This window comes from Physeter macrocephalus, chromosome 9 (genome assembly GCF_002837175.3).
Source record: "Physeter macrocephalus isolate SW-GA chromosome 9, ASM283717v5, whole genome shotgun sequence".
In the NCBI taxonomy this organism is placed as follows: domain Eukaryota; kingdom Metazoa; phylum Chordata; class Mammalia; order Artiodactyla; family Physeteridae; genus Physeter; species Physeter macrocephalus.
Genome location: NC_041222.1, coordinates 108426108 through 108442787, shown reverse-complemented (window position 1 = coordinate 108442787; position 16680 = coordinate 108426108). Strand labels below are relative to the sequence as shown.

At 38.8% G+C, this 16680-nt stretch overlaps 1 protein-coding gene across 4 annotated transcripts in view; it reads right to left on the bottom strand.

Annotated features, from left to right (window-relative positions):
• Positions 1-16680, bottom strand: part of SPOCK3 (SPARC (osteonectin), cwcv and kazal like domains proteoglycan 3) — a 466152-nt gene that overhangs the window by 151158 nt on the left and 298314 nt on the right. For all 4 annotated transcript variants that reach the window (XM_024130846.2, XM_024130844.2, XM_024130847.2 and 1 more), the window contains one exon: positions 10972-11086. In XM_024130846.2, coding sequence (XP_023986614.1) covers positions 10972-11086 — 115 coding nt within the window. The remainder of the gene's footprint in view (positions 1-10971; positions 11087-16680) is intronic.

Below are 16680 nucleotides of genomic sequence, written 5' to 3'. Positions count from 1 at the left end.
AAAATTAATTCACAGAAATCTCTGGCATTCCTATACACTAATGATGAAAAATCTGAAAGTGAAATTAAGAAAACATTCCCATTTACCATTGCAACAAAAAGAATAAAATATCTAGGCATAAACCTACCTAAGGAGACAAAAGACCTGTATGCAGAAAATTATAAGACACTGATGAAAGAAATTAAAGATGATACAAATAGATGGAGAGATATACCATGTTCTTGGATTGGAAGAATCAATATTGTGAAAATGACTCTACTACCCAAAGCAATCTACAGATTCAATGCAATCCCTATCAAACTACCACTAGCATTTTTCACAGAACTAGAACAAAAAATTTCACAATTTGTATGGAAACACAAAAGACCCCGAATAGCCAAAGCAATCTTGAGAACAAAATTAAGTATTTAAAAATCCAAATATGACTTCTCTGCCTGCTGAATCCCCTGAAAATCTCTGTGGACTGGTTTGTTCAAATATTTATTCAAATATTATTTGTTTGTTATATATCATTATTCTTGGGCTTTCAAATATGATTTCCAAATAAAGAAATGAAAGTAACAGTGAAAAGATAAACTCTAATAAAAAACTATGAAGACATCCAAGAGATGCCTTTAAAATTAGTCTTTGAGGTATACAGAGTAATGAAATGTAATTTTACTTTTGTAAGCAGTTTAAAATGAAGAAAAAGCACAGCATAGTTTACATTCTCTAACCTGTAAACAGAAACATCAATCCCACTTATAGGCAGATTTTTTTCAATAAATATATTGAAAACATTTTTGGAGATTTATGACAATTTGGAAAAAAAATTGCAGATGAACCACGTAGCCTAGAAATATCGAAAGAAATAAGAAAAAGTTAGGTACGTCATGAATACATAAAATACATGTAGATACTAGTCTCTTTTGTCATTTACCACCATAAAATATGCACAAATTTATTACGTAAAATTAAAATTTATCAACACTTACGTACACAATTACAGATCGTACAGGGCACCATTCACAGTTGAGAAATATAGACAAACATAAAGATGTACTATTCAATCATCACCACACACAGTTAACTGTGGCACATGTTGTCCTGCTGTAATAATTTTGTAGCAGCCCTGCTGCTACTGCGCTGAGCTCACGTGTGGTGAGGAACCACTTAAAATGCTCTGAGATGCTCATCATCTCTGTCTGAGCCGTTCCCCTCCCCAGGAAATTGCGAATCCAGTAAAAAGTGATCTCTTGAAGTTCCTGCGTGATTTTCATCGTGTCTAGTCCAAAACTGTAAACCCTGAATAATGCCATGGGACCCAGGAGGTGCCACTGGTGATGCTGGCCGTGCTCCCAAGAAGCAGAGAAAGTCAGGACATGACGAGAAAAGGCTGGATTGTTTGATGTGCTCTGTAGATTGATGCCCGCAGCTGTGGTTGCTGCCATTTCAAGATGAATGAACCTAGCATAAGGACCATCGTAAAAAAAAGAAAAGGAAATTCGCGAAGCTTTCACTGCAGCAACTCCAGCACATGCAAAAATCTTGCACTTCTTGTGAAATATTCTTTTATTTCCAATTAAAAATGCAGCTTTTTTTGTGGGTGCTGTAAGAAAGGCTTACCTAGAGACTATAATATTATTGAAGAAAAAGCAAAGTCATTAAATGACAGCTTAAAGTAAAAGGAAGGTGAAGGAGCTAAAGCTGGAGAACTGAAGGTCAGCAAAGGATGGGGTGAGAACTGTAGAAAGAGGTTTGGCTTAAAAAATGTCAAGATAACAAGAGAAGCAGCTTCTGCCAACCAAGAAGCAGCAGATGAGTACACAGAAGCCGTTAAGAAAACCACTGGGAGGGCTTCCCTGATGGCGCAGTAGATAAGAATCCACCTGCCAATGCAGGGGACATGGGTTCGAACCCTGGTCTGGGAAGATCCCGCATGCCACGGAGCAACTAAGCCCATGCGCCACGAACTTTCCTCAACATAATAAAGGCCATATATGACAAACCCACAGCCAACATCGTCCTCAATGGTGAAAAACTGAAACCATTTCCACTAAGATCAGGAACAAGACAAGGTTGCCCACTATCAAACTATATTATTCAACATAGATTTGGAAGTTTTAGCCACAGCAATAAGAGAAGAAAAAGAAATAAAAGGAATCCAAATCGGAAAAGAAGAAGTAAAGTTGTCACTGTTTACAGATGACATGATACTCTACCATAGAGAATCCTAAAGATGCTACCAGAAAACTACTAGAGCTAATCAATCACAAATCATTCCCATTTACCATTGCAGCAAAAAGAATAAAATATCTAGGCATAAACCTACCTAAGGAGACAAAAGACCTGTATGCAGAAAATTATAAGACACTGATGAAAGAAATTAAAGATGATACAAATAGATGGAGAGATATACCATGTTCTTGGATTGGAAGAATCAATATTGTGAAAATGACTCTACTACCCAAAGCAATCTACAGATTCAATGCAATCCCTATCAAACTACCACTGGCATTTTTCACAGAACTAGAAAAAAATTTTCACAGTTTGTATGGAAACACAAAAGACCGCGAATAGCAAAAGCAATCTTGAGAACGAAAAATGGAGCTGGAGGAATCAGGCTCCCTGACTTCAGACTATACTACAAAGCTACAGTAATCAAGACAGTATGGTACTGGCACAAAAACAGAAATATAGATCAATGGAACAGGACAGAAAGCCCAGAGATAAACCCAACTATGAAGACATCCAAGAGATGCCTTTAAAATTAGTCTTTGAGGTATACAGAGTAATGAAATGTAATTTTACTTTTGTAAGCAGTTTAAAATGAAGAAAAAGCACAGCATAGTTTACATTCTCTAACCTGTAAACAGAAACATCAATCCCACTTATAGGCAGATTTTTTTCAATAAATATATTGAAAACATTTTTGGAGATTTATGACAATTTGGAAAAAAAATTGCAGATGAACCACGTAGCCTAGAAATATCGAAAGAAATAAGAAAAAGTTAGGTACGTCATGAATACATAAAATACATGTAGATACTAGTCTCTTTTGTCATTTACCACCATAAAATATGCACAAATTTATTACGTAAAATTAAAATTTATCAACACTTACGTACACAATTACAGATCGTACAGGGCACCATTCACAGTTGAGAAATATAGACAAACATAAAGATGTACTATTCAATCATCACCACACACAGTTAACTGTGGCACATGTTGTCCTGCTGTAATAATTTTGTAGCAGCCCTGCTGCTACTGCGCTGAGCTCACGTGTGGTGAGGAACCACTTAAAATGCTCTGAGATGCTCATCATCTCTGTCTGAGCCGTTCCCCTCCCCAGGAAATTGCGAATCCAGTAAAAAGTGATCTCTTGAAGTTCCTGCGTGATTTTCATCGTGTCTAGTCCAAAACTGTAAACCCTGAATAATGCCATGGGACCCAGGAGGTGCCACTGGTGATGCTGGCCGTGCTCCCAAGAAGCAGAGAAAGTCAGGACATGACGAGAAAAGGCTGGATTGTTTGATGTGCTCTGTAGATTGATGCCCGCAGCTGTGGTTGCTGCCATTTCAAGATGAATGAACCTAGCATAAGGACCATCGTAAAAAAAAGAAAAGGAAATTCGCGAAGCTTTCACTGCAGCAACTCCAGCACATGCAAAAATCTTGCACTTCTTGTGAAATATTCTTTTATTTCCAATTAAAAATGCAGCTTTTTTTGTGGGTGCTGTAAGAAAGGCTTACCTAGAGACTATAATATTATTGAAGAAAAAGCAAAGTCATTAAATGACAGCTTAAAGTAAAAGGAAGGTGAAGGAGCTAAAGCTGGAGAACTGAAGGTCAGCAAAGGATGGGGTGAGAACTGTAGAAAGAGGTTTGGCTTAAAAAATGTCAAGATAACAAGAGAAGCAGCTTCTGCCAACCAAGAAGCAGCAGATGAGTACACAGAAGCCGTTAAGAAAACCACTGGGAGGGCTTCCCTGATGGCGCAGTAGATAAGAATCCACCTGCCAATGCAGGGGACATGGGTTCGAACCCTGGTCTGGGAAGATCCCGCATGCCACGGAGCAACTAAGCCCATGCGCCACAGCTACTGAGCCTGCGCTCTAGAGCCCGCGAGCCACAAGTACTGAGCTTGCACTCTAGAGCCAGCGAGCCACAACTACTGAAGCCCGTGTGCCTAAAGCCCACGCTCTGCAACAAGAGAAGCCACCACAATGAGAAGCCTGCTCCCGACAATGAAGAGTAGCCCCCGCTCGCCGCAACTAGAGAAAGCCCATGCACAGCCACAAAGACCCAAACACAGCCAAAAATAAATAAATAAATAAACAAATTTTTTTTAAAAAAGAAAGAAAACCACTGGGAGCCACGACCTGGAAACAACCTAAATGTCCATTGACAGAGGAATGGATAAAGAAGATATGGTACATATATACAATGGAATATTACTCAACAATAAAAAAGAATTAAATAATGCCATTTGCAGCAACATGGATGGACCTAGAGATTATCATAGTAAGTGAAGTAATTCAGACAGAGAAAGACAAATACCATATGATATCACTTATACGTGGAATCTAATTTTTTAAAAATGATACAAATGAACTTATTTACAAAACAGAAACAGCCTCACAAATTTCAAAAACAAACTTGGTTACCACAGGGGAAATGTTGGGGGGAGGGATAAATTAGGAGCATAGGACTAACATATACACATTACTATATATAAAACAGATAATCAACAAGGACCTACTGTATAGCACAGGGAACTCTACTCGGTCCTTTGTAATGACCTGTATGGGGAAAGAATCTAAAAAAGAGTCGATATATGTATACGTGTAACTGAATCACTTTGCTGTACACCTGAAACTAACACAATGTAAACCAAGTATACTGCAACAAAATTTTTTTAAAAAGAAAAAAGAAAACCATTGGGGAGAAAGGACATCTGTCTAAACAGATTTTTTATGCAGAAGAAAGTGCCCTATTCTGGGGAAAAATGCCACAAAGGACATTTACTAATATGGAAGAGAATCGAGCACCAAGATTTAAGGTAGAAAAGGATAGGCTAACTACTGTTTTGTGCAAATGCAACTGGCTTTAGGATCAGAACTGACCTACCCAGGACTTCCCTGGTGGTCCAGTGGTTAGGAGTTCACCTTCCAATGCAGGGAGTGCGGGTTTGATCCCTGGTCAGGGAGCTAAGATCCCACATGCCTCGAAGCCAAAAAACCAAAACATAAAACAGAAGCAATATTGTAAAACATTCAATAGAGACTTTAAAAATGGTCCACATCAAAAAAAAAAAAAAAAAAAAAAACAAACAACTGCCCTTACCTATGAAGCTGCTGACCCCTGAGCTGCCCATCTGTTGGTTGTACAACAAGAAGGCCTTGACAGCAAGAACCCTTTCTCTGTGTTGGTCCCATCCATGCTTTGTCCGTTATGTCAGGAAGCACCTTGTCAGGAAGGGACTGCCTTTTAAAGTTCTTTTGATATTAGACAATGCCCCTTGCTACCTGGAACCCCATGAGTTCAACACCAAAGGCGTCGAAGTGGTCTGCCTGCCCCAAACACAATGTCTCTATTCAGCCTCTAGGTCAGAGGGTCCTAAGGACCTTTAAGGCTCATTACACATGACACTCTACAGAAAGGATTGTTCATGCTGCAGAAGAGAACACCGACAGAGAGAACATCATGAGAGTCTGGAAGGATCACACCGTTGAAGATGCCATCATTGTTACACAAAAAGCCACGAACACCATCAAGACCCAAACAATAAATTCCTGCTGGAGAAAACTGTGTCCAGATGCTGTGCGAGATTTCACAGGATTTAGGACAGAGCCAATCAAAGAAATCATGACAGAGATGCTGGGTGTGGCAAAAGAGGTGAAGGACGAGAAGGGTTTCAAGATGTGGATCTTGGAGAAATTCAAGAGCTAACTGACACCCCATCCAGGGAATTTATAGAGGGTAACTTCATGGAGATGAGGGCTTCCAAATCAGGCCCATGATGCGGAAGAAGACGCAGAGGAAGTGGTGCCGGAAGCAAAGAGACATCAGATTAGTCAAGACTGCTTCTGACTTCTTTCACGACGTGGACCCTTCTATGGTCCGGGCGCTGGAACCAATGCTGACAGTGGCAGAAGGACTGGTACCATGTAGGAATGGTTTTAGAGAAATTGAAAAGCAAAAAGATCAGGCAGAAATTACAGCATATTTCCGTACAATTACACAGAGTATGCCTGCCTCTGTCACCTGAGACACCGGGACGCACCTCTGCCGCCCCCGAGACAGCGGGACCAACTCCTCCTCTCCCACCTCCTCAGCCTGCTCAGCGTGAAGGAGAATGAAGACCTTTATGATGACCACCTCCACTTAACGAATAGGAAATAATCATCATGTCATACAGTTACTAAGTTTATCTGTTGTGTATGTGTGTCTGTGTGAAAATCTAACAACCGTGTGCGACGCCTTTGTGTCATCACCATCATTGCCTAAGAATTCATTGTGTAGACCACTGTGTGTAGGACTTGTATTGAAGTGGACAGCCTATCTTACATGAGCATAAGGTGATAATTAATACAAAATTAATAATGTGTTAGTTTTCTTCCTGTTTTGTAACTTTGCTTTCAAAGAATTACACTACCATACAGTATGCCTCTCTCTCCTGCAACTGGGGAAACTGTGTACCACTCTGTCATCATAGGTAAGTGGTTTTTTAAAAAATGCAAAAATGTTTCTAATACTGCATTATGAATATGAGTCTAATACTTTATGCCATAAAATTTTATATTGATCCATCCATTCATTAGTATATAGACTAGGCTACCGTGAAGCAATTGTATTGATTGCATTAGGCTACCATAAAGAATCATATTGCTGCTTCTTCATTAGCAGTGCATGAATCATTAAACCTGTAAATAAATATGAATTTCCTTTTCACATCATCTTTTCATCTTTGATGTGTAGGGTTAGTAATACATATGACATCTACAGTGTTTTTTATCATATAAGACAATATCTATGCACGTATTGGCAGATGGACCATCCATGTTGTAAACAGATGACATAAACTTATGGTATCAGTAAATACAGTGCAGCAATGTAAACGAATTTTCTCTTCCTTATGATTTTCTTAATAACATTTTCTTTTCCCTAGCTTACTTTATTGTAAGAATACAGTTTATAATATATACAACGTAAAAATGTGTTAATTGTTTATGTTATCGTTAAGGCTTCTAGTTAACTATTAGTAGTTAATTTGTGGGTGGGGGCCAAAAGTTCTACATGGATTCTTGACTTTGTGGGAGGTCAATGGCCCTAACCCCCAAATTGCTCAAGGGTCAACTGTGCAGTGTCTAAGTTCGACTAAATTACTTGTTCCAAATACATTTCACAGAAAAAGAATATATTCTCATTTTTTTGCTATGAATTCAATCTGACTTCATGCTTTCTTTCTTTTACAAAGTACAGATGCAATCCATTTTTTCCTATATTCTGAAATATAAATCAACAATTTTTTATGAGAGTATATTTATACTTCATTGACTTTGCTTTCCTTTTTTTGAGACTTAAATTTATCATCAGAATCTTGGGAACTCATTGAGAGTTTTGAGAAATCTGGTAAGCTACATAAAGAAACTGTAATTTAATCTCTGAAATATTATTCGCAAACACTGGTCAGTGTGTGGTGCTAAAGTTCAGATACATTTTTTTGATTCCTTTATTTACAAAAGAATTTCACAGAATACCTTCTAAATACAGATCAACTGGCCTCACTTCTACATTTAGAAAGAGTAATAATTCAGTATCAGAAATAGAAAAGCAAACGCCTTATTATATAACATTACCTTTAATGTTGATGGAAGGATAGACACTTTGTAGTGTGAGGTAGGTAATACCCTTTTAGTAAGTGTTGTGTGGAATGGGGAAAGTGGGCATGTGTATTACTGGAAATAACATGTGATTTTGTACTCTTATTTGTGGTCATGTAATTATTTAATCCTTGTTCTAAACTTGAATGACATGCAGTTTCTGTGTTAAGACTGACATCTCTATAAAGGTTTGAGTGCGGAGACAGTTTGGCTAACAGCTTCCCTCTCTCCGTCCAGTGTAACTGTATTAGTTCTTTCAAGAAATGTACACATTTCACCACATAAATCTCAGGGAAAGGATCCACTGATATCAAACTCTTAAGGAATCGCAATATATCCCATTTTAAACCCAGAAATGTTTAGTTTCTAGGTCCACCTTTGGATTGTTTTTGGGTCGAAGTCCAGTAAATGCTGGCAGCCCCATGGCGGTGCAGTCAATCCTGACCTACTGCGCTCACGCCAAACCTGCTAACACAGTGATGATCACCCCTGCTTTTAGAAAGTGCTTATGTTGCATATTGTAAAGAACGATTTTCAGAGAACACAGATCATATGCTGGAACGGAGTTAAACAAGGCCTTAGTATAAATAGTCCTTTGGTATTGCAAGAATTAATGCAGGGCTTCCCCACTTTTATATCTCATAACATACAACTGCATAAACTCAAAATACAAAATTTCTAACTAGAATTTATAGGGAAGATAGAAATAAATCCCACAATAATTTCATGTAGAAAATAAAATATTTGTGTAGAATTGGAAATCGATAGAGATCAATTTCAAGAGCAACACACACACACACACACACACACACACACAAATAGTTTTTCAGAGAAGAGTCACAACATCTGCACATTTAAAACCATCCCTTTCCTGGATATTCTCTATTTTTGAACAAATATTAATTTTAACCCAGGAATGTCTTTCAAATGTTCCAAAAGAATAACTTCATTTTTAATCATAAATCATCATGCAACACTTTCCAATAATTTTATTTATCTTTATTTCTGTGGATCTAGTAAAACGAAATTATGGAAGAACTTATCATTTATGAAAATTACATTTTATAGAGAAGTATGCATGTTCCAAGAGTATATTAATATGCTGATATTAAACTGTTTCTTAATGAAAATTCATGTCATCACACAGGAGATATTCTTTAAAAGTCCAATCTAGAAATGAAACATTAAAAGTAAATTTTTGTCCATTAGAGAAAGGCATAGATAAGTGCTTACTCAATGCTATTTTTTAAGATAAATAAAATGTATAATCAAAACTCAATAATTTAATAAATTATTTTTCTTAATAGGGCTCTACAGAACTCAGAGCATGAAATAAATAGAGAAAAAATGATGGTGTCAGGTCACAGGAGAACCCATGCCTGTATCTTGTCTTATTGTGGATAAATTTCTCAGGCTTTCTGGTTTAGCAAATCACAGCTCCCCACATCCGTCTAAAGATTTCATCCAGTCTTTGATGGGGTCTCATCTGTTAAGAGAACTACCTTTTGTTTGTGTTGCTGAATGTCTCTGAGCCCACATCAAACCTTCCTGGACACCAACGACCTGAAACACGAGGGACTCAGAACTCACGCTCCCCCTGGTCTGAAGCAGGTCCCAGGAGGGCGAGGCTGAGCCCCTGGCCTTGGTGCTGAACCCACCGCGACAGACCCTCAAGGCCCAGGGTTTGAAAAGTGTCTTTCAGTCACTCTCTGCTACAAAGTGAGAGAGTGGCATGGACATATATGCACTCCCAAACGTAAAATAGCTAGCTAGTGGGAAGCAGCCGCATAGCACAGGGAGATCAGCTCGGTGCTTTGTGACCACCTAGAGGGGTGGGATAGGCAGGGTGGGAGGGAGACGCAAGAGGGAGGGGATATGGGATATATGTATACGTATAGCTGATTCACTTTGTTACAAAGTAGAAACTAACACAACATTGTAAAGCAGTTATACTCCAATAAACATGTTTTAAAAAAAAAGATGCAAAAGGAGCGAAACACACACACAAAAATTAAAATTATTATCTTAAATGTTACTTAACAAGTAAAGACCAATATAAATGGCATGACTGAACTTCAAAAGTTTTATCTCTAATAAAATATTGATCATGGGACTGTAACATGGAATATCAGGTATAGAATGTTTAAGACAATAACGGCTTATACTAAATCCACTTCACATCCACAAAGTTGCTTTCCTATCTGTATATCCATTATTCATATTTGTCAGGAAAAAGGCAAAAAAAAATTCTCTGCATTAAGGACCCACGATAGTAGTTGTTAAATTACAAGATTCAGATGGCTATAAAAATATGATAAACGTTGATGATGATGTTTATGAAACAGTCTTTGTCTCAAAGAAACACCTGGCCCCAGCATTTCCTCCTTCATCTACAGCTGTGAAGAACTGAAACCAGCAGCCATGGAGATTTTTTTGAAAGGCATAAACAATACCTCAAATATAAAAATGCCATGTAAACCACAATATATAACCTATGGAATTCAATTTATATGCTGTAACCTGTGTCGGGTTAAATGTACTTCATTACTTTATTACACATCAAACCAATAAAAATAAAGATTTAAGAACTCTAAATGAAAGGAAGTTTAACTTATAAAATTCTTCAGCAGGAAATTTTATACACACACAGGCATACATATACATACACATACACACGCTCTACTTGGGGTAGACACCTTTATTTAAAAAGGTTAGTATTAATTGATTTACCAGTTTCATTTTGACCAAACTAATTTATCAGTTACTATGTTACTACTGATCAGTTGTTGGCTTCAAATGAAAAAAAGAGATGTAAAACACACATTTTAGGCAGAAATATTCACAGGAGGCATCACTGTAGTTTTCTTATATGTAGAAATAAGCATCGAGCTGTTACTGTTGAAATAACAGAAATCTACAGAAAGACATTACTTGCTATAATAATTGAGGCTAAAGGAAAAAAAATTCACTTACAGTATAATTATAAAAGTTCAGTGCATGTATAGAAGTAAATTTAATTGTGTATTCAATGACTTAACATTCACTGCAAGATATTTTAATAGAGGAAACAAATGTAAAAGTATAAATAAATTTTCATCACCTACCTCTCTTCATATTCCTGCTTGAGCCCATGGACGTATCTGAAGGACACGGGCAATGCCCTTCACACTTGACTGAGATCTGTCTTCCTAAGATGCAAGTCTGGTATTCTAGTTTGCACTGTATAAAAAGAGAAAAAAATAGTAATTCAATACATTTAGTTATATCAACCGGAAGTCAAGAACATGACAACAGGACACCTGCAGTTCTATGACACCTGCTATAGGACAGAGGTGAATGGGACAGAGCAGAGCGCGTTACACCTGAATCCTCATCCTGTGATGCCATTCCCAGTGCGGTGTCTGGGCCAGCTTCTGAAACATTCTCAGCCTCAAGTCCTCATATAAATAATGGGGAAGATAATATCTAATCTAGTGGAATCTAAAAGAGTGATACAAATGAACTTATTTACAAAACAGAAATAGATCCACAGACTTAAAAAACAAACTTGTGGTTATCAAAGGGGAAAGGGAGGGGAGGGATAAATTAGGAGTTTGGAACTGACATATACACACTACTTTATATAAAATAGATAATCCACAAGGACCTACTGTACAGCCCAGGAAACTCTACTCAATATTGTGTAATAACCTATGTGGGAAAAGAATCCGAAAAAGAATACACATATGTATATATGTATAACTGATACACTTTGCTGTACACCTGAAACTAACACAACATTGTAAATCAACTACACTCCAGTAAAAAATCTAATCCACAGAACTTTAAGAATCAAATGGTAGTAGCTACCATAAATCAGGCTCTCAGCAAATGTGAATAAAACCTGAATGAAATTAAAGGCAAACGATTGACATTGTTATGGCACATTAGGACATTTTTTTAGTTTACTTTTGTTTTAATTTTCTTTGTAAACATTGCTCTTTATAGAATTTTAAGCCTGAGTAATTTAAATAATTCTTAAGATAATATTTTATAACTGTATATTTGACATGATTTTAAAAACTGCGAACCTACTCCATCATTTAAGAGGCAATAATTATCTTCTGCCTCTAAAAAATATAGAACTTGCTAATTCTGAAGTAATGTGATTTCTTTCCTGGCTGTGTCCATAATTTACTCAGTGCAAATGATTTTAAAATTAAATAGGGCAGACTTTCTGGCTCCAACTGACAAATGTACCAGTGACTAATTTAATTCAGCTTCAGCTGATATCAGGAAGCATGGAATATACCCAATGACTAATCAGATTATTCACATATATGTAACATTTTTTTCCTTGCCAAATAACTCTCTAATGGACAGGCAAAATTCTTAACTAGGCCTGTTACAAAAGATAAAAAACTATTACACTTGGAATATATTTGTAGTGGCTTAGTGGGCCTTTTTGGAGGAATAAACTCTTTCAAAGGTATCATTATTTTTCATTATTCAATCTTTCAAGAATCCAAGAAAAATGACCTTGTCATATAAAATCGCAATGAATTTTAAATGTAATTTAAAATGCCCAATAGTAATCAAATGTAGAAATAAAGAGATTATGAGTGTTTTAATAAAAGACAATTTATATGAAACCTTGAGACTTCAAATTTAATATTCTTTACTGTAACTACTTTTAATTTAATATTTCAGAAACCTGGATTGGTCATAAGATAATGACACAATTTAAGAAAAGTTCAAGAGCAATTGTAAGTGGCGTATGAAGAGACAAAGCCAAAAGTCAATATTAATTACAGCTAATGTGGAATTTTGCAATTTGAAAATGTTAGGTCCTCTCAAAGATGTTACACCATACTCATTTACATTTTAAATGTAGTTTATTTTAGCAGTGATTTTTTAAATAAAAAATGAATGTCTGAAAAATACCTGAATAAACAACAAAAATAGCACAATCTTTATACAAAGTTGATTTAATTTTCATCAAAAAAGTTTGACCTCTTAGCTAATTTTCTTGGATATGTTACAATTTAAAAATTTCACAGCTGTGTTTAAAACTTGCATGATATGATGAAGTTGTAGCTTTGTAAAGAATTCTTTATAAAGAATTACTTCGTAAATGAAACAATTTCTCTTTCAGAATGATTCTATGGAACACTTCTTTTCTGTATGCATGTCTGTAAAGAGCAACAGAATCAGATGCCTAGCAAATACACCCTATGTGTATAGTTATATGAATCTAGCTTCCTGTCATCAGAAAACCACTTATGTTTTTAACTTATGAATTGATTTTGAAAAAAATCTTCATGAAGAACTTTATTCAAAGAACATACAGATACTAAAAGTACTATGGAAAAATATTTTTTAGCTACACCCACTGATTGCATTTCTAATTAATAATATTCAATATACTTAATTATCACAAAGCTGAAATATTTATAACAGTAGAAGTGAACTAAAATATCACATAAAAGACATGCTCATTAGTCTGTAATTACCCCAAAATGCAAATACTGTAGAGAAAGACATGATTAATGCATTCCTGATTACCTAAGACCTTTAGTCTTGAGAACACTTGAGTTACCAGTGATCCTGAGAAGTGAGACTGCAGGATGGTTTTTCTAATGTCAAAACTGACAACTGTCAGGGAAAATAAGTTATTTGTTTAAAAGCAGGATCAAAGAAGAAGATGTGATCTTTCCACCCGCAGAAAAGGACTCCGGCCAGGAGACCCTGGGACTGGCCACTGGTAAGGTTTGCAAGATGACATAACCCCCCATGGTCAGGGACATGGCTTAGACCAGAGGTTCTCGGCCAGGGGCTGACTCTGCTCCCTGGGGACATCTGGGGACAGTTTTGGTGTGACCATGGGGCGGGGAGCTGGGGGATACTGCTGCATTACTAGCGAGAGGCCAGAAGCTCTACTGAATACCTCGCAGCACACTGGTCAGCCCCTCCAGATTAAAGCGCTACCTGGCCTCGCATGTCAGTAGAGCCGAGGCTAAGGAGCCCAGTTAGGGGTGCTGGTATCCCAAAAGACATCAGATGGATTAACTCAACTCTCAAGGCCTCATCCACACTTCCTTAGGGTGTTTTTTCTTGAGCATTCACTAAAGTAACACACACAAAATAAAAACAATGGTATAAACAAACTACCAGCTAGGGACATCTGGGGACAGTTTTGGTGTGACCATGGGGCGGGGAGCTGGGGGATACTGCCGCATTACTAGCGAGAGGCCAGAAGCTCTACTGAACACCTCGCAGCACACTGGTCAGCCCCTCCAGATTAAAGCGCTACCTGGCCTCGCATGTCAGTAGAGCCGAGGCTAAGGAGCCCAGTTAGGGGTGCTGGTATCCCAAAAGACATCAGATGGATTAACTCAACTCTCAAGGCCTCATCCACACTTCCTTAGGGTGTTTTTTCTTGAGCATTCACTAAAGTAACACACACAAAATAAAAACAATGGTATAAACAAACTACCAGCTACAAGTACTTTATTTTTATAATTTTTTTTGGTAAATTTATTAATTTTATTTATTTACGTTTGGCTGTGTTGGGTCTTTGTTGCTGTGTGGGGGCTTTTCTCTAGTTGTGGCGAGCAGGGGCTACTCTTTGTTGTGGTGCACGGGATTCTCATTGCGTTGGCTTCTCTTGTTGCAGAGCATGGGCTCTAGGCACATGGGCTTCAGTAGTTGCGGCGCATGGGCTTCAGTAGTTGTGGCACACGGGCTCAGTAGTTGTGGCACGCAGGCTCTAGAGAGCAGGCTCGGTAGTTGTGGCGCACGGGCTTAGCTGCTCTGCAGCATGTGGGATCTTCTCAGACCAGGGCTTGAACCTGTGTCCCCTGCATTGGCAGGTGGATTCTTAACCACTGTGCCACCAGGGAAGCCCTACAAGTACTTTAATTTCCCAGAAAACCCAGAAAATACAAAGTAGCTAAGACAACAACATACAGTTTACCAACAGCAACGTTCACGAGGCATCCCTGAGTGTGAAGCTCTGGGATTTGATGCATTACTGTTTTGATCATTGAGTAAGACAGGCATACTTTTAAAAATAAATTTTACAAGTCAAACTTAGCTTCTGCATCTGATCAGAAATATCAATACATGGCTCAAATGGGATTCAAGCACTCTTTTATAGTGTTTCTAATGTAGAACAAGAATGTAGTTAGCAGTAGGTAAAACAGCAACAATGTTCTGTTTGGTATTGTAGTGATAAACAAATTTCTTCAAGTGAAAATAAACTGAGGAACACGGGATGCTATGTATCACTTTTTAGCCTCCGTTTTACTTGGGCTGGACTGGCTAACACACCACATCATCTCTCTTTCATACCTTAGAGGCCCAGCATCTCAGACATGCCCTGCGCTTTCACAGGTGGCTTTCCTCACGTCAGCATGGCGCCCCCTTCCCGAGCACAGCCTCCACCTGGGTTTCCTGGTCCCTGCTCTGTGTGGCCCAGCCCAGCCCAAGGCAGCCGAGGAGGGGGTAAAACCCCGACCCCTTCCTTCAGCTGGGATTTACCATCTGCACGCACACCCTCATTTCTCTTTTTGGAACACCCTACATTTCGTTAAGGAGCAACACCCTGCTCATTCGGGCACCTTACTTCTCTTTCCACTACAGAATGTTCCATCACGCACCCTCACATGGGGACTCAGGTGACCTGTCGTCCTCCCACATTCGTAACTGGACCTGAGTGGGGGGGGGGGGGAGGTCCCCCGGGGGCTCACGGCAGGCGTGGGCACAGACATGGGGGTCCTGCCCCCGAGCAGTCTCCGGGGCTCCCCGACAGCCACGTCAGTCCCCTTCTTCCAGAGACTCAGCTTGCCCTCCACCAGGCCTCCAGTCAGCATCTTGAGACTGGGCTTCGGAAAGGACCAGCGGAATGTGGGCAGACAGAGGTGAGGTCACAGGAGGGCAGGAAGGATGCTTCAACCCGAGTCCCTACACTTACAAGCCTTGTCCTGTCCTGTCGACATGAACAGTAGAATTCTGCTGCTCCGGCTGGTGATTCAGTCACCTGACAAGGGGAGCTGCCAGGAGCAAATGAGGCAAGAAGAGCATCCTTAACCCTCACCTCACCGCACACATTCTCTCACACCTAGTATAGTCTCTGGACCAGTATGTCTCCAATTCTGCAAACAGGAATTAGTATTACAGATGTTCTTTCTTCCAAAATTAAACACCTCACCGCAGAATCCTGCCTCGTCTGGCACACAGAGCTTCCAGCATCCCGCAGGGCAGCATCAGAACACGCCAAAGAGAAAACAGTGGGCGTGGGGTGTGGACTCAGAACTGGTTTGGGGCTGGTTTTCCTTTGCTGAGTCTTTGTTCCCAGGTGTCCCTGGGGTTTCTACACTGCATCCTGCCTTCAACTCAGTTTAATCCAGAGTAATCCTACAATGTCAGGATGCATAATGTCCCTCACCTCAGGCAAGGCTGCTAGGGTCTGCATCAAGAAAACCCGCTTTTCATACATTGGATTATTTAGTGGAGCTGCAAGACCATCTAGTCAGGGTCTCCTAGTCCGTGATTTCTGTGCATAAGACAGAGCTCATGTATGGATTTTCCTCTTTGTTAGGCCATTGTTGTAAACAGTTGTTCTAGTCTTCAAAATCTGGTAATAAATTTAAAAGATTTTAAGGCGCAAAGGGATATTATGTTTATTTTACCATCATTTCATGCTTACATGTTTCATTGAATTTTATCATTAAACCAAAATTCTAGGGCTTCCCTGGTGGCGCAGTGGTTGAGAGTCTGCCTGCCAATACAGGGGACACGGGTTCGTGCCCCGGTCCGGGAGGATCCCGCGT